At 36.6% G+C, this 25,307-nt stretch overlaps 2 protein-coding genes across 7 annotated transcripts; one reads left to right on the top strand and one right to left on the bottom strand.

Annotated features, from left to right (window-relative positions):
• Positions 1-358: 358 nt before the first annotated feature.
• cirbpb (cold inducible RNA binding protein b) lies at positions 359-11,956 on the top strand. 6 transcript variants are annotated; one of them, XR_013203349.1, is made up of 8 exons: positions 970-1,103; positions 1,774-1,883; positions 1,992-2,098; positions 2,392-2,509; positions 2,671-2,881; positions 2,986-3,044; positions 5,239-5,329; positions 5,489-5,726. XR_013203349.1 is itself a non-coding variant. In XM_077226586.1 (7 exons), exons 2-7 carry the CDS (start codon positions 1,784-1,786, stop codon positions 3,407-3,409), a joined length of 609 nt encoding a protein of 202 aa, XP_077082701.1. In that variant the 5' UTR covers positions 359-1,103; positions 1,774-1,783; the 3' UTR covers positions 3,410-4,356. The 6 variants fall into 6 exon arrangements, 2 of the variants coding, with proteins under 2 accessions (XP_077082701.1, XP_077082700.1); XR_013203351.1 differs by having other exon boundaries at positions 2,671-2,883; positions 2,981-3,044; XM_077226586.1 differs by lacking the exons at positions 5,239-5,329; positions 5,489-5,726 and adding an exon at positions 3,396-4,356 and having other exon boundaries at positions 359-1,103.
• On the bottom strand, positions 6,825-10,565 carry LOC143736048 (granzyme-like protein 1). The gene is made up of 5 exons (XM_077226584.1): positions 8,504-10,565; positions 8,262-8,412; positions 7,647-7,770; positions 7,240-7,473; positions 6,825-7,147 (listed from the first exon to the last, which is right to left on the bottom strand). The coding sequence occupies exons 1-5, from the start codon at positions 8,556-8,558 to the stop codon at positions 6,986-6,988; spliced, it is 726 nt and encodes a 241-aa protein (XP_077082699.1). The 5' UTR covers positions 8,559-10,565; the 3' UTR covers positions 6,825-6,985.
• Positions 11,957-25,307: the final 13,351 nt, after the last annotated feature.

The raw sequence follows: 25,307 nt of genomic DNA, 5'->3' as shown, positions 1-25,307 counted from the left end.
TAATCCGTTTTATTTATTAGCCTATGTCGTGATTCTTGCAAACAATGCAAACACTACTGAATTAGAAGATATGAATTCATATCATTCAATCATATCATTCATTCATTTCATTTAGTCAACTAGCAAATAGCGGAGCTCAGCTATCTACTGGTTCAAGTGATAATCTTTTACTTTTAAAATGCCATTTTCCAAAAGGTGGGCAAAAATTGTAAACTAAACCATGTCAAATTATCCATGTTATCCCCATGAATAAAAGTTAGAAATGTGTCTTTTATAAAGTGAATTTTACATAAAAAGCTGTTTTTGTTATATATTTATTTATATAAATTTAAAATGTGGAGTAAATACATAAACTGAGTAAAATTATTTTGTGGCAAATAATATGCTATATTATTGAGAACCAAAGTCATGGTTAAGCCTAAAAAGAAACAGTAGAGTGGATTCAGCATTAAAAAGTATAGCCTTGAAAGGTAATCCATTTTATTTATTAGCGTCGTGAATTAGAAGATATGTTTCTCTCATTGATACAATCAACCTCTAATGTTACCACTATATGCATATTGAAAAACATTGATTGATTCGTTATGGTTATTTCATTAGGGTTTTTGTCAATGGCCTATAGGATATTTGATCATACAATGCTATATTTAAAAAGATTCTAGGCTACTAGTTAAAATTATAGTAAACATATCATACTTGTAGCCTATAGATTAAACAAGCATTGCAATGTGGCATAGCCAGTCTACATCCAAATGCATTTTTTTAAAATATTGCAAAACTTTATGAAACAACAATAAAAATGTTAATTTTGCTTATTAGATGGTTTACTTATAAGTTGGTTTAGATCTTATCAGAAGGTATTTACGTAAGATTATATAAAATCTCTCTTTGAGAACAAGTAATATCTTTTAGTGTACAAAAAAGAGTGACAAAAGGTATTCTTTATTCATGTGACCTGTGACGCGACGAGAGTTGACACGCCCCCAGTGATCTGCAGTCACGTGAAGCATTTAAACCGGCGCCATTTTCTGTGCCCGGTCTCATTCTGCCGCAGTCGGCGTCGCGTTCTGCAACCTTCCTGTGTCTTCGAGAAAAACTGTGAGGTAAGGAATACAGCAGCTTCTTTTTTCTTCATCAAACGTTCTTTCAATGGTAAAATGAAGTGTTATGTCCTGTTGTTGCATTGTACTGATGTTTAATTTGTCATTTTAGTTAATTGGTATATAAACGAAACGCGTTTTTCGTGTTCTGAGTCTTTAAAATGTATATCTTAAAGTAATTTTTGTTTTAATTGCTGTTTTTAATTATAATGTTTCACATGTGGTGTGTACATCGTTTTGGGTCAGTCGGATTAGATGGCTTTCTTTGTTCATGTTGTAGCTCAAAAGCTCTTTGTCGTGACCTAGTTCCACTGACCTACTTTTCACAAAGCCAGCCCGTCTAATATCGAATGGATGTGTTCAGTTTGACTTTACAAATAATTTTATTCGAAAATCTGAAGTTAAATAGTTCAAACGGTTTTGAAAAGACTAAGCATTTCTTTGTGGCAAAATGGCTGCAGCACGCTGTGAGGAAGAGGAGGGGTGGGTAGAAAATGGCGCTTCCTTCTTGCGCACTTTGAAAAACACGATGCGACCACGCAGTTCGACGAATTTGCCTCCATTTTACTTCCGTTCAGCCCTTATTTTACTATTATGTTTATTTTTGTCTCTTAGCGTTTTATGCGTGGTAATATTGTGATATATATAATAATAAAACCTTTTTTTTCGGCAGAATATCAATCATGTCTGACGAGGGAAAGCTCTTCATTGGTGGTCTGAGTTATGATACCACGGAACAGTCTTTGGAGGAAGCCTTCTCCAAATATGGAACCATTGCCAAAGGTTTGTTCACTTATATTTTTTGTTTTTAAAATAATTGTTTTTTTTTTACAATAATTGTAATTTTGTTTTTACAGCTTTATTCATAATTATGCGCTCCTTTTGTTTTAGTTGATGTCATCAGGGACCGTGAGACCGACCGTTCCAGGGGCTTCGGCTTTGTTACGTTTGAAAATCCAGAGGATGCAAAGGATGCCATGGCTGCAATGAATGGAAAGGTGAGGAGATTGATGCCTTTAACGACTATAAACCTGAATTTAGTCAAGTGTACACGTTTATGTAAACTTGAATAATTAATGGTGTCCATTTTGTTGCCTGCTGATTTTAATCGATTTAATATTAAAGTTGTGGTTCAACTAAAATAAACTCATGTAGGTTTGAAACAATGTGAGTAATTTATGACAATCTTAATTTTGGGCAGCCTATCCCTTAAAGACCAAATAATAAGTGACATGAAATTCATTAACTGGAGCCTAAAATGCATTAATCATAAAATGCCTCTTTCTTGCAGTCTGTTGATGGCCGCATGATTCGTGTTGATGAAGCCGGCAAATCTGGTGGACGGTCTGGTGGATTCAGAGGCGGTTCTGGAGGTGGCAGGGGATTCTTCAGGGGTGGCAGAGGAAGAGGTTTGTATTAAACTTGCATGCATTTGCTAACACATGGCGGTCTAGATGCCATGTAACTATCACGACAAAGCTGATGGTCTACCTCAATGGATGCATCTTGAATGTCTTGCTTGCTCATGTCATGTTGACTTTGTATGCTAAATTCTTTCTTGGTTAAACAGGCGGTGGAGGATACAGTGGAGACAGAAGCTACGGTGGCGACAGGAGCTATGGTGGAGACCGCAGTTATGGCAGTAGTGATAGAGGCTATGGTGGAGGAGAGAGAAGCTATGGCGGAGGTGACCGTTCATACGGTGGTGGTGGAGGAGGAGGAGGATACTCCAACAGGAGTGGAGGGTACTCCAGCGGCGGCAGTGGGTACAGGGATAACAGGTGAGGGATCTCTTACGGTTGGAATGGTTGTGCAGGAGGAACAGTTTTTTTGGTATTGTAACCGTGAACCCCTTAAATATGGCAAATATTACTTTTGGTTTTAGGAGCCAGGGGGGATATGACCGCTCTGGCGGATCCTACAGAGACAGTTACGACAGCTACGGTATGTATTGCTTGATTGATTACTAATTTTTACTAGTCAACTGCACCAATCTGCACCAATAGATCTCAGGCCACTGTGGTGTTAGAATAATGTCTAGACCTAAGCAGAAAGAGAACTGCCATTTCAACTTTTGAGATCAGTCAACTTGGCTGCTTTATCATGGAACTGCTGACCACTATCCTAAAAGTCATTTTTCAATATTAGCGACTAAAGTCGGTTTTGTGCACTTGATCAGAATAGTCAATAAGACCTTGTTCGAAAAGAATCATATCATAGTGTCAGTTCACTTTTTGGAAAGGATGTTCACAATGCTCCAGTGCCTTTACACTCTTGCCTACTTCTTGTCCTCAGCTTCACACGAGTAAAAAAAAATCCTGATTCCAAGATCCATCCCTACTACGCTGGCTGTATTTAAAAAGATGCGCTCTTCGAAGACCTTTTTTATTTTTACTTTTTTTCTTTACGTTTTGTGTTCTGGTTCAAATGTTCTATTAAAGACAGACTCCTTTTTTACCGTGTCAAGTATCCGCAGGATGTTCCTCTCATTTAGGGGCTGCCTAAAATCCATGAGCATTCAGTTACTATAAGACTTTCAAGCCTAGTGAGGCTTCCTGTATCTGCCATTTTTTTTACCTTGCGATTGTTATAGATGCTCACAGGGGGTTGAAATTTGTCTTTGTTTTTCTTTTTAGTATGTGTTTAAGAAATTGTCTCTGAAACCATGCGTGAAAATTCACCTGTCCAACACAGCCTGATAGCTTCTAAGACCAATTTCCTCAAATATCTTTGGACCAATTTCTTAATATCGGCTCACTGAAAGTGCTAGGGGCATTTGCATTTAAACTGAATTTTAAAGCGGCAGCTTCGCCATCAGAAAATATTCTAATCCGATCCTCCAGTAGAAGCTTGATAAGCTGTGATGTGCCCTTTATGGCTCCTTGCCACCTCCATTTTGTGATGCATTCCTTTAGTGAAGCAAGGCAGGCATGTTGCGTTGGAGTTGTCTCCGGCAAACCTCCTTGATGTTGCTAAAGATTTGTAAATATTCATTATCCAAAGAGTAAACCACTTCAGTGGGTCATTGAGCCTCATGTTAGGACTAATGAACCACAGTACTTTGCTCTTTGCACAGTCTAAATTTATTTTTAATAGTATGCTCTACTGTGGACTGAACTTATCCTCTTAAATGTCAAGGTTTTGTTCCTTCTTGGAAAGAAATGTGCTCTGTTTCTGTATATCAACACCTCAGAATCCTTTTTCTTTTTTGTATTAATCTGGCTTCATGAAGCCCATTAAAAAAAATGGTTGGAAACTGCTCTGATTTATTTTGCCTCCGATATTAATCTCAATGCAAGCCAGATGAATGTTTTGGAATGGCTAGCTGGGAATTTAGCTTCTGGGATCTTAAATGTTCATCTAGGAAAATAAAATTTAGTATTTGTTCAGCAAACAAATATGAAGATGAAACGTTGCTGTTATGGTATAGCAAGCAATGGCTCTGTATAATGCTTCATTGGATCCAAGAGTTCTCTGCTAGCAAATTCGGAAATCAACAATGTCCTTGGAGAATGAAGTGTTGTGCCTTCCGACTCAAGAATCCTGAGATGAAAGCTGCTCTCTTGACTAGGTCATTTGTGGAGATAGGCCTGTAATGTGAGGTAAAAACTTTTGCTCTCCTGTACGCATCCTACAACAGTTCTCATTGTCCATGTTTTCTTCGAATATTGCCTCGACCAGTGATCTATTACGTCTGCAGAATCTAGTCAATCCTGTTCCACTTCTTCCCCCTTTAAAAAGAAAGTAACAAGCTGCATGACTCGGCTACTTTTTATAGTGCGCTCGTGTTTGGTGGAAAGTACCTCACACCGCCCTTCAGATGAGATGTTTAAGTCCCTGTTCTGATTGCAATTTTTTTTGTCTGCACCCACTTAAAAGACTCATCTTTTTGTCACTAATGTCAAAACCAGACTTGAAAATTTGAGATGTAGCCTTTGCGTCGCCTCATCGTCTTTTGAGTGATTCACTATGGGGTCCCTATAGACATGCCTGGTCCTTTTTCAACGTTCTTAGTTTTGTATGAATTTCTTGCTTGTTTAATCTAGAAATGTAAATAGTTTATGTAAAAAATAAATGCATGGTTCTTACAATTGTTGTCCCCATCTACTATATAGTAAAATATGCTTTTATTTTCCAGACTGATGCATTGGACGTGTTGCATTTGAGAACTAGTGGAGGAAACTCACCTTTCAGATGAAATGAATTCATTTTCATGGTAAAAATGAGAGGTATGCAGTTGCTCTTAAAATGCACGTTTGATTTAATAACTAATGTAATCTCCAGATGTACTACTGTAATAGAAATGGGTGTTTGAGTAACAAGTTTCTTTTGATGTATGCCATTTATTCTAATTTTAATTCTTTTCCTCTATTTTCTTTCTTCCCCAGAGCTCATGGAAAGCTGTTGTGCTGATGAACTCATCTCTCCATGATCGCGTCAAAACACTTGCTAGAGACGAACAATCGATCGTCTAGATTGAAGTTTGTGCTGTATTTTGCTGAAAGTGGTTGTCACAATGGTAACGTCAACCAATAAGGCTGATTGTTACAAGGTGATGCAGTAGAAAGGTGTTCATTTTAAAGTCTTGAGAATAACAAAGGAATTCAATAAAGTTTGTTTACACTATTTTGTACAGTATTTTGCTTTACAAGTTTATTAGCATAGGTTTTTCCCTTGAGGGAATTTTAGCAGTGATGTACACTTTCACCACAAGGTGGCAGTAGTGGTTCTCAAAAGTTTTGACTCCAAGGCACCCCATTTCCCGTTATTTTACCGGATAAAGATTTTTTTATAAACATTTACTCTATTTCTTCCAGAGGTATTTTAGAGCTTAGGGGGAGAATTCATTTCATCACGAATTCACATGGAGTTTGATTTGCACCACTCTTTCAGATCTAGAAGTCGCATATAAGGCTACCATATTTAGGTTTGATGACCAATAAAAGTTAGAAATTCCTTCAAATAAGAACTTTAATTTATATATATAATGCTTGTTTTTTAAGATGGAACCGTACGAAATGTCATGATTATGACATGATCATGGTTATCAATATCATAGTATATTGAAAGTAACTATATACAAAACTGAAATCATTTCACCAAGTTTTATATTGAAAAATGACTAAATTAGCTGCACTTAGTTTGCATAAGCATTAAAATATTTACAATAGCTGTATTTTAAATGAATTATAGCATAATGTTATCTACCAACATGTACTACTAACCTCATTTCTCAGCCTTTAAACTTTTTTTTAAGTTAATTATTGGTAATTTAGCTGCGATGGCAATAATTCTAAATGTCTTCAGAATTGTTTAGATTTTTTAGAATGTTCGTTATTTTACTGGTTCAAATGAACAGCTTTGCATAATTCAGCCCATTTTTCATATTGGTCAGAACAAAAATGGTAGACAGGCTCACTGTCTTCCGCCGTGATTTTTAACACAAGTCTACGTTACATTCTGCGCATGCGTGAGACTTCACTTAATGCAACTACAGTTTTAATAATTAGGGTTATATGAAACCCTAATACTAACCCTCAGGGATTTAATACTGGTTTATCTAACTGGTAACCATTTAATTCCTACCATCTTGAGCCCGCCTTGGAAGTTTGCTGAGGCCCCATAATGGGCTCCGGCCCTCTGGTTGAGAACCACTGAACTACTGTGTGAATGCTTGGTATGTACATTTTAAATGCAGAAAATTAAATGCATTTTAGACTTTAGTGAAACAGTGACAAGATTAAGCCTTTATTTTGAAATTGCACATTTAATGTTACAGATGTGCCGAATGTTGTACATTTTTAATAGTAAAACCAAACATGGATGATTGAACCAAACAACTTGTTTTGAACTAAATGAGTTTATCCAGGTTGCCCTTCCATGTTTCATGTTGGTGCAGAGCAGGGATTCATTGTGTCATGAATCCATTGAAGGTATTGGGAAATGTCAGTGTATCTTGTGCAGTAGTCTCCATTTGACTGTTGTTTGTAATAAGATACAATTCCCTGAGCAACATCTCCACAAACAAGAGGACCCCCAGAGTCTCCCTGTGGACAATATCATTTGATTATTAGTATATCCAGAATGCATTAACAATACACCATATATAATAATTTGTAAGTGATGCCAATTGAAATACCTTTGCTGGTCCACTCATTCCGGCGCTGCATATCGTGTCGGGTGTCTCGCAGTTTTTAGAGTCCAACAGAGTTACATTTGCTTCTTTGAGGACCCTTGATGGACGCCCACTATTGTAATCCTCCAAGCCCCAACCCATGACCATGCAATCCTTTAAGGTTGCATGTTTGAGATTCTCTTTTTTTGGCAAGGCGATAGTCTTCACAGTTTTGTTCAAAGTTGCTGGGGTTTTAAGCTGAAAGGCAAGGTGCAAAGTTCTACATTTCTTTCTGTATTTTAAATAATGTATTCAGTACAAGTTAGTTAGATTTAGCCAAATGATATTCTGCAAACATCAGATTTCCTATTATGAAAGTCCATTTTCAAAGGCGTGATTCCATTTATAAATGGTTCAACGTTATATATTACCTTTAAAAGCATGATGTCATGACCTGGTGCGTTGTCCTTGAATTGTGGATGTGGAAATGGAACTACAGCTACAACGTCAGGTAAAAATGTGGTGTCATTGACCCCTAAATACACCTTAAGATGACTAAAGATGACAACAAAATAAACAGATACAGAGGCCATATTTACAAAAATATATATTTCAGGTAACACTTTACAATAAGGTTCATTAGTTAACATTAGTAAATGCATGAACTAATAATGAGCAATACATTTGTTACAGTGTTTATTAATCTTTGTTAATATTAGAAATACAGCTGCTCATTGTTTGAATGTTAGTTAATACATTTACTAATGTTAACTAATACAACCTATGATTTTAATAAAGTATTAGTACATGAAATTAATCTTATTAATTAATATGAACTAAGATTTATAAATGCTGAAGAAGTATTGTTCATTCTTAGTTCATGTTAACTAATTAACCTTGTAAAGTATTACCATATTTCAATACATAGATATTCCCACTTTGGATATCAAAAGTCACTTGTTTATTGTGGAATGTGAGGCAAGTTGTATACCCTAATTCCAAATATAATTAATAATTCTATAATTCTAATTCCAAATATGACCTACCTTGATTTACAGTGTGCGGCTGTCATCACAAAATCCTCTCTTACCAAAAAACCAGCACATATGGACGCATATTCATGAATGTAGACCATGTAGGGTCGACTATGTGGAATGGAGACTTTACCGCCAACAATACCATCATGCATGGAGAAACCTAAGATAGAGTTTAGTTCTATGAAACAATTCAACAGCATATTCTGAGAAACAAACTTTTGTAAATAAATTAGTAGATTAGATGTGATCACCTGGAGTGCAGGAACTCAGCAGTAGTAGGCTAGTTATATGCCAAAGGATGCTCATTGTTGACAGCTCAGTCACACTCGGTATGCACCACAGAAAGGTTGTCTCCTGCTTTTATACAGAGTCAAGAGACCCAGGAAGTTAATGATAGAAGCTGCAGCACGCTCTGTATCCAGATCAGTTTCACTGATGTAACAGCATTAAAGCTTGTTATGATCACAAATCAGTGATTATCATCAGTCATCAAACTCAAACTTTGGTGATAACATCAGAAAGTGCACACAATCAGTTTTAAAAGTTGTGAGCATTTCAGTACAAAGTCATTTGAACAGCTGTCATTTTTTGTGGCATTGATTCAGCAAGACCCTGGAAACATTCTTTAGAAATTCAAGTCTCTATTGACATAGCATCACGTAAACAGCACATTTGTGATGTGAATCTGCCCTTTCTTCACATTCCAAAGGTACTTTTTTGAGATCTTGAGACTGTGAAAGCCATCGGAGTTCACTGAAACTCTTGATCATGTGTGCATGCTTTAATGCACTTGAGTGTTCTTTGTGTTTCCTTGTTGCTCAAGACACAACTCAAGTGTCATCTTTTAGACTCTCTAGCATTTAACCTCTTCACACTGACTTATCAACTTGTTATGGTTGGTGTCCTAGCAGAGGTGGAGATTAAAGGTGTTATTTGGTGTGAAATTGTAGTAAGTAAAGGCTCCCTCTTTCAAAGATGGGTCCTCACTGACCAAAATCTTGACTTCACCCTTGGATGTTATCCTTGCATTTAGATACAGATACACTTGTCCAAAGGGGTTTGTCCATCTAAGTTGTGACATCCACTTCGACAGTTGTTGTCTGGTTTCCCAGATGTACAGCTCTGGCCACTTGGTGAAACATCTTGAAAAACAGAAATTCATTACTCTGACCGCGAGAAAATGTGACTCAAACTGAGAATCTTCACAGTCAAATGTTATGCATTGAGTTGCATTGAATTCAAAGCTTGCACTGTAAATGCGACTACTGTGATAAAATGGTACAGTGAAGTTACAGCAATGGAATTACATTTACCTGCCCAAATAAATATGCAAACACCAATCCTAGAGGGTTTGCTGTGCTTGCGTGATCACCCTTAAAGTTGTTCAGCAACAGAGTTCAGTGGGCCAGAGGTTTTGTAGCTCATTGTAGAGTCCTCCAAAACAGGAAATTCATTTTCATGGCTTTCATTACACATCTTTGAAGTAATAAAATGTGCATTGAACAAAAACGCTGTTTTGAGTACTGCTGATATTAGCGATGTGGTCACATAGTTCCTAAAGGCTGTAATGCTATATGCTTGCTTTAGCCATGCAAATACGCCAAGCAGTAGCACAGGAATGCCCATTAAGAAACGTCCTACGTCTAGACTGAGGTATGTTCTTCTCATACCTGAACCGCAAGACGTTATTATAATTATTGTGAATGAAGCGCAGCCGAGGTTTCTGTGAGCGAGGGATGGTGGGGAATGGGTTGCATGTAGAAGACTGGGTCTCGAACAGTAATGGGATTTACAGGAGGAGGTTTGGAGAGGCTGAGCAGAAGAAAGGGGGGCAGCGGGGGGGTGTCTAAAAGGACGTTTACCGGCAGACTGTCAGCTTTATTAGAACCAGGGGGTTGACTATGGGATGGTTAAGCAATTAGACGTCATGATAGAAGCAAGGAACGAAACGACAGTTGTAAAAAGTCCATCAATCACTGCACAAATCATGATTATTAAGAGTAAAAGGAAATGACAACAGTGCGCTTCCATATAAGAAAGTAGCATGACACACTTTGATATCTGGAAACTCTTGAATGAAAATGCATATGAGAGTTCAGGATCTAGTCAGGTCATGTCACTAGGTTTGTGTAATACAATAAATCATCAAAATCTTTTGGATTTGAATGGTTTCAGTTGACTTCACAAATGTTCACCTTATCACATGTATCACTTTCAGGCCTAATCGATATCATCGCTATTTGCATCGTCTACTCACAAACAGAAGCTGTTAAGTTTATTTTGCAGTAGATCACCAGATAAAGTCTCCACGTGCCATGTGTGAAAATGTGGTTTTGAGTAAGTTTCGATTTGTGACCCTCTGTATGCCTTCCTGGAGCTCATCTCTGTACCAGTCAAGACTAGAAGAGGACAGGAAAGGAGACATGAATTAAGAGGGGAAGATAAGCAGTGACAAAGCGTTCCAGACATGGCTAAATACCTATTTGTCTGAGCACTAAATCCACCCTTTGCTGCTTCCCCATAAAAATTCTACTCTTAAAATTTAACTTTTTCCTACATTATTACTCATAAAATGGATCATCTGTGTCTGTGCTAGTACAAAACAGAGATTTCAATTGAGTGATGAAACAGGGTAGTCTTAAAAGACAAAATAGCTCCATAAAAGTATAAAACTTGTGCACTATTGCTAGTTTTCTGAAGACAGTTGTTGTTTTTTTGTGAAGAAAAAGTGCAATTTACTACATTATTCATTGACATTTACTTGAATGTCAGTAAAAACTTTAAAATTTGATGACGAGCTGTTGATTGTAGCGTAACATGATCTACTGCCTCTGTACATTGAATTGTTTATAACTGTAATTTATATTTGTACCCACTATTTATTTTTCATTGTCTTCCTTCTTTTCGTAATCCCGACATCCATTGTTGCTGTATTTGAATGTTCAAGAAACTTTTGTTTAAATGTGTATTATCTGATTTGTTCATAAATCATTCAATAAAGTTTTCTTTAAAGTTATTATTTCTATAAAATATAAAATACATAGAAGCCTGATTGGCCGATGGATTGTACGTCAACGGCGCCGCCATATTGGTCCAGGCAACTTGCCGTAACTCTCATAAGTGGACTGAGAAAAGAACCCTGACTATTTTGAGATTTTACAAAACGTCGTACAATCCAAACCATTTCTCGGGGAATTACCTTTCACATGTAAGTCTGAAGAGTTGTTTTTGGTTTTATTTGGTCATTATAACATTGTTGATAATTAGATGGCCATCAAAGTCAGACTATTAATAGCTAGCGATAACGCTAGTTAGCTATGAGAACTGAGGCTTTATGAGAAATAATATATAGTTTACATGATTCTCTTGAAGTCTGAGCATATATTATGAATTAATCCAAATCGCAAGTGAGTCTTCCATGCATTGCAGTGAGCCAGATGCCTTTGACAGGATAGCTCAGGCTGTCAGAATTACAGATAGAGCTTAACCGTCCAATGTAACCAAAGAGTTTTGATTGCTTGTCATCTAATCGGCTCATTTATATTTTTTCCCCATTTTAGCCAGTGGCAACCAGGATAACGCAAACGTCAAGGAAGACTGAAGAAAGCTTGTCAGTGGACTGTTCTCTGCATTTCCAACAGACTGCACCTCTCCTGCCTATCATATTATTATATGACTTAAACAATTAAATTATGTACTTTTAACTGACTATTTTATTTGCTATTTTTATTTTATTGACTATTATTTTACAGTTTATGATATATATATATATATATATATATATATATATATATATATATATATATACACATACACACACACACAATTTGCTATTTTATTAATAGTTATTATATTACTACTATATTATACTCAAACTCAATTGTATTTTTAGGCTATTATTATTATTAATAATAATTATTATATTATTAATAATAATAATATAGGCTATTAATAATAATAATATGCTATAGCATAAAACTGACCTATTGAAATAATACATCTGACATTAAATTTCACTTATATTTCATACAATTTATTTTGTACTGTAGTTGTAGTTGTTTTTCTGCTGTAACTTAAATGTTTACTGTATCCATTAAGGATGATCTTATAATTAGGGGTACAAGCTGTGATATTAATGTTGCCCACTAGAGGAAACCACAGGATAAGGAACACTTTAAGTCCAATCCTTTTCTATCTGTTTCCATCCATTTGAATGGAAGTATTTCATTTGTATAACTATGGTGTACTGACAGTAAGTCTGTGAAATGCTTATTGATCATTAAATGTTTAACTTTTTACAACCCAATAAAACACTTTTTTTTCAAGTTGCCAAAAACAATTGAAAATAATTACTATAGTATAAAATTTCTCTAAAGACATTGTTATGGTATGAACAATAAAACAAACATTATTGTGTTAAACTGCAAGCATAAGGTTAGGAGGCCACACATAGAAACGGTGAAGATGCTTCCTATAAATAATCAAATGATCTGCAAATCATCTTCACATTCACTTGAAATTGTCCTGTGACATAATATAATGTGAAAAAAGCTGAAATGACAGACTGGAGTTGAAGAAAGAAAAAGCCATTTCTACGATTAAAAACAATTTGCACATTTCATGTACATTAAATTATATTAGGGATGTCTCCACAATGATTATCCAAGAAAAACAAACAAAATCTATGTTTGACAAGCGTGAGTTTTCATGCCTTATGACAGTGAACAGGGCTGTAGCTGGGTGAATCTGGGGCCCCGGTGCAGGTTGTTGCTGGGCCCCCTCAGTTGAAATGTAAACTATTGCACTTTTTGTCAGGAAACCTGTTACCTGTTTACTTGAGCAGTCTTGCCCAGACCAATACGGCGAACTCGTTGACATATCGCAGCAATGGTCCAAAGCGGCCGATGAGGCATCTATGTATACAACTATGTCCAGAGAGGACAAGAGAGGCTTGTTCTTGCGCGCCAAAGCATTTACGGTTGAGCTTTTGTTTATGTTTGCTGATCAATGTTTATATGAGAATTAGATAAGTCTAAATTCATACTAGAGTCTGAAGAGTCTCTTCAGAAAATGTTTACTAAACCGCGGACTTCATGGATTAGTTATACGATCTCTTTATGAGCTTTTTAAAGCGTCAAAGAGGTAGTTGCGTCAACGAAGGGACAGAAATTGTTCAGATTTCATAAAAAATATCTTAATTTGTGTTCCAAAGATGAACGAAAGTTTTGCGGGTTTGGAATGATATAAGGGTGAGTAGGCTAAATACTTTTGGGTGAACTAACACTTTGAGTAAATTTTTTCTTTTTCTTTTGTAGAATCCAAAATGGACTTTTGTCTAAATCTTGTCTCAAATAACACCTGATGTTGCTGTGCTGTGTAGACTGAGGGTTCTCATGAGATGGATATGCAACATGGGATTACGCTCCATGCCAACAAATTTATATATGTTATTTTGATTGAGAATAAAACATATGAGCATATTTATTTTAAAATCTAAAAGCCAATGTAGGCTATGTCTGTCTCAAAGCAGAGGTATTCCGCAGTTTGCTACATACCCAAAATGTGCTGACACTAAGCAACCTTAGATTCAACTAAGCACACATGACCTTTTGTGTAACATGTACACCAGAGTTTGATATCCCTTTTCACTTGGTTAGACAGGCAATTAGGTGGATTTTGAGGATTATAGACTATTTCATGAGCACAGAGTGCCCTTGACTCGTAGTTCAGGGCGACTGTAATTTGCATAAGAGCTTGTGGTTAGCTGCCTCAAATGAAGTCAATCTCAGTGCAATAAAGTCTGTTAAATTGCTTCTACTTTTGTATGTTAAAAATATATTTTTTTTAATGTAAAAATACAGCGGTCCCATATTGGTTGATTCCAAGAGAAACACTTATAGCTACACTTATAATTCATTCAATATTGAAAATATTTCAAAATGTCTAAAAACTGATTTTATCCAAGTCAGGTCTCCAATGAGCTTTAATTTATATGATTTACAGACTTCCTGCATATAGAGCGTTTCAAATCAGTCACTTATGAGGTTCCATCACTTATGAGGCAGTAGGCGAGACAGCACACTAGGTTGTAGAACAGAGCTATTAAGTTTATCCGGCACTCCGCTTGCCAGTCCAGTCATACATACCGAACCAGAAAATATGATTTTTTTTAAAGGTTTCTCACTGATACCTGTGATACGTTCAGAACCTATGACAGAGATGAAGCAATATGTGGGCCAAAGCACACAGGGACAATTTTTAATGTTTGTACAGTTTTATTACTTTCCTCTGGACCATGACACACGTTCTCTTATTCACGATCCGTCTCTCTCTCTCTTCCTCTCAGAGCGATAAGACATTCATCACAAACTGCGGTTGAAGGTCTGATATTACAAAATGAGTACATCAAGTGCATTTTTATTATCTCTGGCAAGGATCAAATGTGCAACTGTGCATGATCTCATGTCTTTAATAATGGCGCTGTAAACAGAGAACCTGCTTCATCTGGTTTTTCAAACGGGTACACCGAGGTCCAAAATGAACAGTCACAGGTGCCAAATGCGCGAAAAATTGGCTTTTGCGAGTTACTCGCCAGTTTTTGGCTGGTAATTTTAAGGAACTGCAACGTAATATGTGGTTTAAGTCAAACTGTAACCCTGTAACCCTGGCTGCTGTAAGTCATGTGAGCAAAAGAAAGTCGTGGCTTTTTCCTTACTGAAAAAATGTCCTTTATAATTTCATCGAGGATGCCTAAGTACACTGTAAAAAGTAATCAGTTGACTTACTTTAAAAAAGTGAGGAAACCCATTGCCTTAAAATTAGGGATGCACCGATATGAACATTTTGGCCGATATCGATCATTCTTTAAAAGCTGATGAACGATATATTGACCGATAAATCTAAATCCAAATTTTCACCAAAAGCTTCACCATTAAATCCATGTCCCAAGCACACAATTATCATGATAATTTTATGTAGCCTATATGACAGATTTGCACTGCACATGTTGCACTTAACTGTATTCTCCTTATTTGAAGTGATTCCAATCATATTTTTAGCAATTTAAAACCATCATAGTGAACAGTGTGCATCTGAAGTGTATCAGCTGAAGGAAATAATCCATTATTTATCGGCTTTAATATATCGGGCCAATTTTCTTATCGGGCCAATAAAGATAACATTAAAAATGAATCGATATCAGCCGATATCGATATGGTGACCGATAGAGGTGGGCGATACTGCAAAATTCGGTATCGATCCGATACCAAGTAAATACAGGGCCAGTATCGCCGATATCGATATTGATACCAATACTTTTTAATTTTAAAAGCATGCACTTTAACTTGCATGCACTTTCCTGTGCTAGAGCAGTGTGTCATGATTTATGAGGTGAATGCATCTTTAATATGCTAAATCTTAATACGTTTTCATGACCACTAAATATTTTGTGATTTGTGCTCTCAACTCGCCTGTAATTAGTCAGTGACTTTTACCAAACTACCCTAATTATAGTAAATGCACTATTGTACACTAGCCATTTATTTGATCAAAAATACAGTAAAAACTGTAATATTATTACAATTTAACATGGGCTATTCTGTCATTTATTCCTGTGATTGTTGTGGCAGATTTAAGGGCTCTGGTTCTGGTCTGCAGATTTCAGAGTTCTCTAATTCAGGTTTCAGAGAAAATCTTTCAGAGTCGAAGTTCCAGGTCTCAGAAGAAGTAACCTTATTGAGCAATTCAACAAAGTGAGATGCCAGCTGGCCATCTGATTTAACAGTGGTCGACATTCAGGTCTTATACCTTTTTCTTATCGTTGGTACCCAATGAGCATCTGTATTATTATCCTTTTACACAATGGGCATCTGTATTTGTCTCCTATTACACAATGGGCATCTGTATTATTATCTGTTTTCTTCCTCGTAATCTCGCCACCATTAAAAACATCTCCCCTAGACCTTCTCCTATTGGTGGAACATCTTACATATGTTTCTCTTCCAGTGCTTCCTAACACCTGCATCTCTACTACAAGTTTTTTGGATACTTTTCCATTCTCTTATCCCTGTCCTCATATGCCCTGTCCTTACATGCCCTGTGACCTAGTTTTTCTGCTTGGCATTACAGCACGTAGACTTGTACATGAGACAGAAGAGATTCCCCAACATGATCAAAGCCGAATTTTCAGCATCATTACTCCAGTCTTCATGATCCTTCATGATGAGAATTAATTTTAATATGCTGATTTGCTGCTCAAGAAACATTTCTTATTATTATCAATGTTGAAAACAGTTTCATGTTTTTGTGGAAACCAAATCATTTTGCATAAAATGTATCATGATGAACAAAGTTGAAAGAACAGCATTTATATGAAAAATATTTTTTTTAACAGTGTAAAACCTTTGACTGTCACTTTGGATCAATTAAATGCATCGATCCTTGTTGAATAAAAATATTAATTTCATTAAACAATTCATACTGACGTCAACATTTTGAACCGTTATGTAAACTTTTAATTTGTTTATTGCGAAATAAGTCCCGATTGTTTCTCTGTCATCTAAGCAAGGCTTCGTTCCCGAACGCACTGAGACAGAAGCACCAGCAGCAAACGCTCTCTGTGATTGATTGGTTTCGCCTTGTATCCAGATGACTAGGAGAAATAGTTCTACCCTACACAATTATTCGCTTATTTTTAAACTTAGAAGCTTTTTTTACGCACTGAATTGCGTTCTAAATTAATAAAAATTACTGGTAAAAAAAACACATTTGGATCGATATTTTTATGTGAGGATCGATCCTTTTCGATACCACGTCAGTATTGAAAGTATCGATACTTCAGGATCGATCCGCCCACCTCTAGTGACCGATATATCGTGCATCCGTACTTAAAATGAGTAAGTAAATAAACTTAATGCTTTATTGAAAAATTAAGTTATGTGAACTTGACAATTCCACATAACTTATTTTTTTCAATTATTCATGGCTTATTTACTTAATTTTAAGGCAACGGGTTTCCTTACTTTTTTAAAGTTGTGGTGATGCAAATGTGGAATATTTCTTACAGTAAATCCACAAAATAAAATGAGGAACTGAATGTACGATAACCTGGGATTAAGCGCTGTGTAAAAAGCCCTATGCTCAAGGCAATTCATAACTATTTTACGTTTTGGCGAATTGGGGGTTAATTCGTATGATTTTGTAGGATCTCATTTGTATGTTTGTGTACAATCTGCTTACACCCCAATGAGGGTTAGGTTTAGGGGTGGACCTTCATACTTATCTTTTTTTTTTTTAAATAGTATGTTTTCATACAGATAAAATCATACGAATACATACCGAAATCACCAATACGTAAAATAGTTGTTTTCTCATGAGATTGGGTTGTTCAATTCACATGACATTGGCAGGTGTGGCAAAAAATAAAATAATTTTGGACACTATAGCTGTACTACAGTCTTACAAAGTTGGACTGGCATCTGTTTACTGCTTGCTTCAATTGTATAGGATAGACACTGAACTAATCACATGGTACCAATAATTTTAAACGATAAGGATGTAGAACTTCATGACATGCATGCGAAACCTGACAGCAAAGACAAGTGTTACATTCACTGGAAATAATGATGCTCAATAAAAGAAACTCCTGGCAAGTGTTTGCCAAAATGAAGCTTTTCTAGAAAGTCCTTGAGACCAAGAACAGAGAGATCAACAACATGTTAGAGAGAAGAGGGATAAATTATGCTGAACATTTGGATGTTCTCCTCTTCCGAATTTGATTTGTAAAACATATGGTGTCTGCCCGCATCAAAGAAGGTCCTCGTTTTAAAAATCAATCCAATGATGACCAAAATGACATATTGCGAAATAATTCACAATCGTATAATCCCAAAGTCTATTGAATTAGCAAGACTCAAAGGCTCCACCGCAAACCCCAACCTCTGCAACGAGAAGCACACACTCAACTAGAGGAATGTAAAATCGCCAAAAAAACATCTCCTCATCTTCCCACAGATGTTGTTCTTCTAGAAGGTGTGGGTTGATTAGAAGCAGGGAGCTCTGAGAGAGATGAGATAAGAGACAAACTGCCAAACATTCAAGCATTGAACTTAAGTTTCAGCTTAATGCGATAGACATGGAGATGAAACATACTCATCTTGCATCCACAAGATAATGACTCAAAGTTCAAAGGCAGCGTGCAACTCACATTCAAACCTTTATCAGTTATAGAGCAGCCCAAAATTAGCTTTTGAGTTTACCTTTGTAATTTGTGTAGTTTGTGAAGCCTCAGACCATAATGAGACTGAGTTGAATTAGCCAAACTGTGGAGAAAAATAGTAGAGATTTATTGTTGGGTTTATTTGAATTACTAATCTATTGATCAGAATAACTGTGGGCATGATCTTGTAACTGGCGGCGTGAGAGTCCACTGTTGTATTTTTAGCAAGTCTGCACGAAGTCGCTGGCAATTATTTGATAATGTAAGCCGATATATTTAGACAGTTCTTTCATCATTGTTCGGACCAGGAGTAATTGTTTGTCCAGATGTGGTCCAAAAGGACCAAAAGAATGTCATCGGTAAAGGATTTATATGTATGAAGGATAAAGCTGTCGCTATGGCAAAGGCTATTGTAAAGACAGTAGGCCTATACAGCAACCTATGACTTAAGCACTTCAAATGACACATCTCCTAATATATGTTCAAATGCTGGGAAATTCCATTTGCTAACAGTTGTGGAAACTCTGTCCCCAACCCCTGTGTGACTTTCATACACAAATTTAGATAACAGAACAAGATTATTAATCTGCATTTTTGTCTTGTTTTCCAGTAAAAATATTTTAAACCAGATAGGTTTAATTTAATTGTTTAAGAAAATAAGACATAATAGAATATATCTCAAATTAAGTTTCATTTTTTTGTATCTCCAGTTGTAATTTTTGTTTTGTTGTTGTTGTTGATTTCTAGTTTTAAAGGAGCATTGCGTAGGTTCTGAAATTTCTAACCGTTACTGACACCAGTGGCCGTTAGAGAAACTGCAGCCAGTCTCATGCTCGTTCTCGGTGCGCTCACTCGTAAACAATAAAAACAAAAAACACAAAAACAATAAAATAATATATTGCAAAATGGCCTGTAACTATGTCTTACCTTTGCAGTAAAAAGAAAGCCAGCTCGGGGTCTGTTTTTATACCCAGCGCTGACCGGAGCTCCCTCCAAGAAACCAAGAATCAAAAGCCACTCCAATGTTGACTCTTGTCTTTGCCCGACGCCGGGCACTCTCTATCTTGGCCGCAATAGATGAGGCTTTTTTTTTTAAACTTACGAGGAGTTGCCGTGGGTGTCTGGATTGTACTGGAGGCTGGTCGCTTCTTTCCGTCCGCAGAGTCCATTTGATTCACGATACTGCTAGCGATTGCCGGATTTGCCCCTGCTTAGTAATGGCCGGATGTAAGCCCAAGTAGACGAGAACGCGCATGATGTCACATTTTGTGAATTTTCCCGCCAATTCGGACCCGACTCCTCCGCACACAATTGAGCCTACAGGCTGATAGAGGCAACCGTGGTGGACATTAAGGTGTCATTCTTTCTATTACATTATGGTTGGCTCATAAATGTACAAATGAAAACTCTATCTTAAAGATTTTTTTAAGTAAAAAGCTACGCAATGCTCCTTTAAGCATAATTCTAATTAGATTTAGGAAGATATAGGGGCCCCAAAAAGCATTTGGACACTTTAGCCATGCTTAAAAATATCATACGGCACATAAAACAGAATCAAACCATACGTTATTGTAAGTAACTTAGTTCTGAAAAAAGCTCATCTTCAATTCATTCATTTATTTATTTGTATGTATCAAGATTTTTTAGTATTGCTAATATAGGTCTTGTCTTGCACAAAATGTACATTGTTTAGATATTTTTCTGTTTTACTTTTATTCTAATCGCAAATAAGAATATTTCAAGTAAACGGCTAGACTGCAGGCAAAAGTGGCACAAATCCATTTTTTTGCTCATATGTGACTCAGATCTATTTTCCTATCGGAATTCATGCGATGTTTACGTCACTCTAGATCAACATTTGTCACAATAGAGTGGTGCAGGTATATGACGACACTTTGTTGGCCAACTGGTAGTTAGTATCACACTGGTTCCCTCGAGAAAAACCCAATATGATTTTTCCATAGGCTTTTGAATTATTGCACAAAAAAAAAACAAGCTCTATGATCAACAAAAGTTTATGATTCTTACATATTTTGTACATCAAGATAATTGTCACAGATGATATGCTTGATCACAGAATGATCAACTTTTATGATTTTTGAAGCCTATATGCAGTCGCCAGAAGTAAAAACTTAAGGTAGGCTATAAACGAACTACACCACGGTCGCTCGACTTCAACGTCGACATTACTAAGCTTTTGACAACTCTTCGAAAACAACTTTAAAAACATTTTCCCAGAAAAGAATTGTTTAGAATTATAAGCATTAAAAGCAGACTGAGTTTACCTCAGCCTCTGTAGTCTCATTTAGCTACTTGTTAGCAACTGCGTAACAGCTTAAAACATTGTTAAAATGGGGTAATACTGATATATTTTAAGTCGTAGAATAAAAAAAACCTGAAAGTGTCTTGAGCTTGTGTTCACCACAGACCTTATTTCAGCTATTTAACCAAAACCCCATTTAAAAAAAACATTGACTTCATACTAAAAGGCTATTTCTGCATTTTGGCCTAAAAGTCATGTCATACCTGCACAACTCTATTCTGTGCTGATGGTAGTTACAATGGAGATTTTACATACCAGTTGTTCTTGGGTCACTCAATGAATATGGAAATTGACAGTGAAGTTAGTAGTCATTAATCAAAGTATTACCGTGACCTCTCTATATAAGAAAATCTTTGCTCTTTTCTCCTCATCATTGTCTGCGTCCTCCTTGTTGCTTGCGCACAAATTGGCTGGCTTCCGCGGCACATCATCTAATAAATGAACATGCTGCGTGTTGTCTTTGTTAGGCACTGTGCTTTTGTGCATGCGGATCAGTTCAGGATCCTGATCTTTTCACACTCAGATAAATCTGATATTGGTCATATTTTAAAAAAATGATGTGAAGAGCCAAACAAATAAATTGAGCACTAAGGCTTGCAGCACAAACCTAATTGTCTCATCGTAATTGCTTAAGAAGAATCTATATACTCAACATACCTATTTTAAATGTTTTAATTTCCGAAAGGTATGTTCTCCTCTGAAACAAGCAAAATCATATTTCTTTTCCTTAATGGAGTCTTTCACGTCGGAAGCCCAGGGAACAGGTATTCTGGGTATTTGGAGAGGAAGAGCAGATATTTGGGAATAAAAACACGAATGAGTGAAACAAAGAAGAATGGATTAGGGGGTGGAGGGAGGGGTCAGGCGAAGCAGACAGTCTGCATTGGTCATTAGAAGAAAGAAAGGATGGAGAAAACAGACTTTCAGGCCTTCAGTGTACAGTCCTCAAAGAATCTGGTGATGAGAAGAACGCTATGTGCTTCAGTTCCTCAGCAGAAATCTCCCAATCACTTCCTCACCCTCCTTATTGTTGCTATGATGGACAAAAACATGCTCTTATGTTTCACTTCGTAACACATCAATCAAATTACATATCCTAGACCTTGAAATAATCTTAAAAATAAAGGTTTCAAAAAAGGGATTTTCGCAGTGATGCCTTGGCTTAGAAGAACCATTTCCCCAAAGAACCTTTCAGTGAACAGTTCCTTTTTCCACTAAAAATAACCTTTTGCGGAATTGATTTTAAAGGTTCTTTATGAAACCACCAATGCCAGTAAAAAATCTTTATTGTTAAGAGTGAAGGTGTTCTTAACAAATCATATTTTCAAAGCACTGACAAATACTTGGGAGGATCCTTGTAAATAATATGAATAATTGCCTTTTATACCATTGTCAAGGTTAATTGTCCATTTTGGCATTTGCATAAAATAATTGTACTTAATTTTATATTATTACATTATAATTTTAACGTATTATAACATACATTATGCGATAATCGGCAGATCTTGTTAAGTTGACATTGTATTTAACTGGAATTGATTTAAGTCTTTGGCTTTGGCTAATATTATTTTGGTAAGAAACTGTCTGCAATAATATCACCATACTTAGAATGAAAAGCAATGGTTAAATGAGAAAATTTACATGGTCACGTACTGTTTGTGGAAGCTTAATTCAGTGTAACAGTGTTGAGGCTAGACATCGGTCCGACAGGCCGTCACCAGCTGTAAGTGCTTCTGTATTCAATTTCTGTGGGATACATCTTGTTCATAACTTTCTGTCCAGAGCACCCAAACCTGACCAAAATAACAACTCTTGTCCAATTGTAAGGACAGTGGAGAATCCATTATTTTATATTGTACTTAAGAGACCTATTTCCTCAGGACTATGAAGCATTTTGCATGACCTGAAAAAGTAAGGCCTATTACTGAGTGGTATGTATTTTCATTAGTGTTATTGTTTTATTTCACATTTTTACTAAGAAGCAGTACCCTGTTTTGTCATTTACTGATTCATACCACAGATGTTTGGAATTACTCTGTGCTTTTCATTCCCATGTCGATCGGGGACATTGGTATTAGATTCACACTGTGTTTACACACGACACGCCAAAACGTCTTGAGGGTTTTAGGCTGATTGTAATGGATATGTCAAAGCAAACGTTCCAAATACATTTGAATTTGTATCGAAAATAGCGTTAGCACATATAGTACGTCAGAAATAGAACTGGTTATCTCTTACTGTGGGCAATAGAGTGCAACAGTTCTGCAGTATTTTATATCTGCGGTTTTGGTTCCGGAAGTATTTTTTCCTTTAATTTCTCCCATAGGGATTTTGAAAAAGTCTTTGTTAAAGCGTTATAAGCCATGAACCAAAACAACCAGCTACGAAGTGAATCGCATCATTATAAAATTTGATTTGAAGCAAAAAAGTATTTGAAAATCAGGCAAAAATACAAAAGACTGTGTACTTAACGGCTTTAGTTATAGGGAAAGAACTACAATCCCATGAAGCACTGCAAACAGGATAATCACCTTAAAAACGATGGAGAAAAATAAAACATAATAAAACTCATTTAAAAATGTTGAATTTATATAAAACAATATATTTTAAGCGCGCTAACAAGGATGCTAAAGACTGCAGCCGCTAACATGCCTCTTGAGGCCAGAGGAGTGAGGTTTACATGCACAGCTGTACGTCTAGGCCTCTACGGCCTACGTCCGTTACACTCACCCCCTTAAAACTCCCATCCCGGTTTGGAACCACATGTAACCGGTCCTGCTCAATCCGTTCCGAGTAAGATTCGAACCAGCGCAGGAGGCGGGTGCGCTAACAAGGATGCTAGCGCACCTCTTGAGGCCAGAGTAGCTCTTACTGGCCTATGTCCATTACATACTGACGACTTCAACAAAAGCAAATACTATCGATTAACAATAGGTTTATAAGTTAAAAGTCTATATGGAGAAATTGAATAGAGTTTTGACTTCCAGAACCCGACTGTTGCACTCTGTTCGGTGATTCATGATGCAACATATCCCATTTTAGACAGCATCAATTGATTATAATGGGTTTTATTTGCTTTTGATGCAACACGTCCAGTGTAGACCTTACTGGATGTATTCGGTAAAAGAACAAGGGTTAGATTGTCAAAGTTTCGGCCAAGAAACACATGGTTATGCGATTGAATCGCAGAAATCTCTGAAGGCCATTCTGAATAGAATACATAATAAAAATGATTGGTAAAATGTTAAATTAACGTGATTGTTAATTATATGAATGAATGAATAAATTTAAAACAAAATTTATTATTTGTTGCAGATGAGATGAAGTCAGCAATAAAACAAATCATGCCATTAAAAGTGATTTCAATGTCAATGTTTTCCCTTTGCAACAGCAACATGTTCTTGACATTTTAGTTTAGTCAGCATATTGTGAGGACAAACATTAGTCAGTTGATCAAAACAGATTAAGGTTTCGAAACTCTCTATTCGAGGGGAAAAGCTATCAGTCTTGATCTCAACTCATCAGAAACCTCAGATGCATTCTTATCAGCATCCTGTAAGGATGACACTGATACAGCTCGAAGCACAGAGGAAACGTGCTGCGTAGAAAACAAACTACTGCATTAATAGCCACAAAACTAGTTGTATATAAAACAATACCTTACAAACAATTTTATTTCTTTAGAATACACAAGCATATAGTGTAGTTACAATATCTAACAGCAGGGGCTAACTATGCTAACTAGCAAAACTTGACCCCTTGGCCAAGACAAGCAAACCTTGCCTCATTCAAAAATGATGAATTGCATGAAAACATACATATGTTAATGCTATTTGGGAATTCAACAGGGTGTAACTGTCTGGAAAGCGGTTAAAGTATTTTTCAGGGCATATAAAAATGGTCACGGAAGCTTTGCATTGTACCCCCAACAGAGACATACCGCTCGGGTGAGAGGAGCTAGGCCTATCTGTCATTTATCCACATCTGAGAGTTAGTAGAAGCATTTGTCATTCCCTTCATCTTGTCCTGTTTTACGACGCTCCTCTTTCAGCCCCCTTAAAGTGTGTGAGTTCCAGGCTGAGCACATTGTTCTCTGCATGTCTCTGGGGTTCACTGCGATGAGCTGTGGCGGCATGCAGGTTTAAAATTAACTGAGGCGGGGGGAAAAACATGCACATGCTTTGGTCGAAAAGTTGCCCGACTTAAGCAGAGAAAGACGTGTTTTGACATCTGTCTAAGGACTGAGAAAAATTAGCTTGGCAAGACCACTGGAATCAAATGAAGAAGTAAAATAAATCTTTGAGGCTAATGTCCTGTCATTTTCAATTAAGTGCAAACCATGTCATGTCACAATGGAAGAATTATTCTGATTGACACACGGCTGTTCGTTCGGGTTTTCTTTGTGCACAGGCCAGAAAGCAACAACACAGGCAGTTTCACTCAACCTTTAAACTGAAGTGTTTAGGAGTGTACTTGATTTGTGTGCGGGACAAGATATAATGGGATTATTAGAGTA

The sequence above is a fragment of the Siphateles boraxobius genome, unplaced genomic scaffold (assembly GCF_051911475.1).
Source record: "Siphateles boraxobius isolate OS27281-9 unplaced genomic scaffold, OSU_SipBor_1 13, whole genome shotgun sequence".
In the NCBI taxonomy this organism is placed as follows: Eukaryota; Metazoa; Chordata; class Actinopteri; order Cypriniformes; family Leuciscidae; genus Siphateles; species Siphateles boraxobius.
Note: the sequence above shows the minus strand (reverse complement) of the source record. Positions and strands in the feature narration are given on the sequence as shown.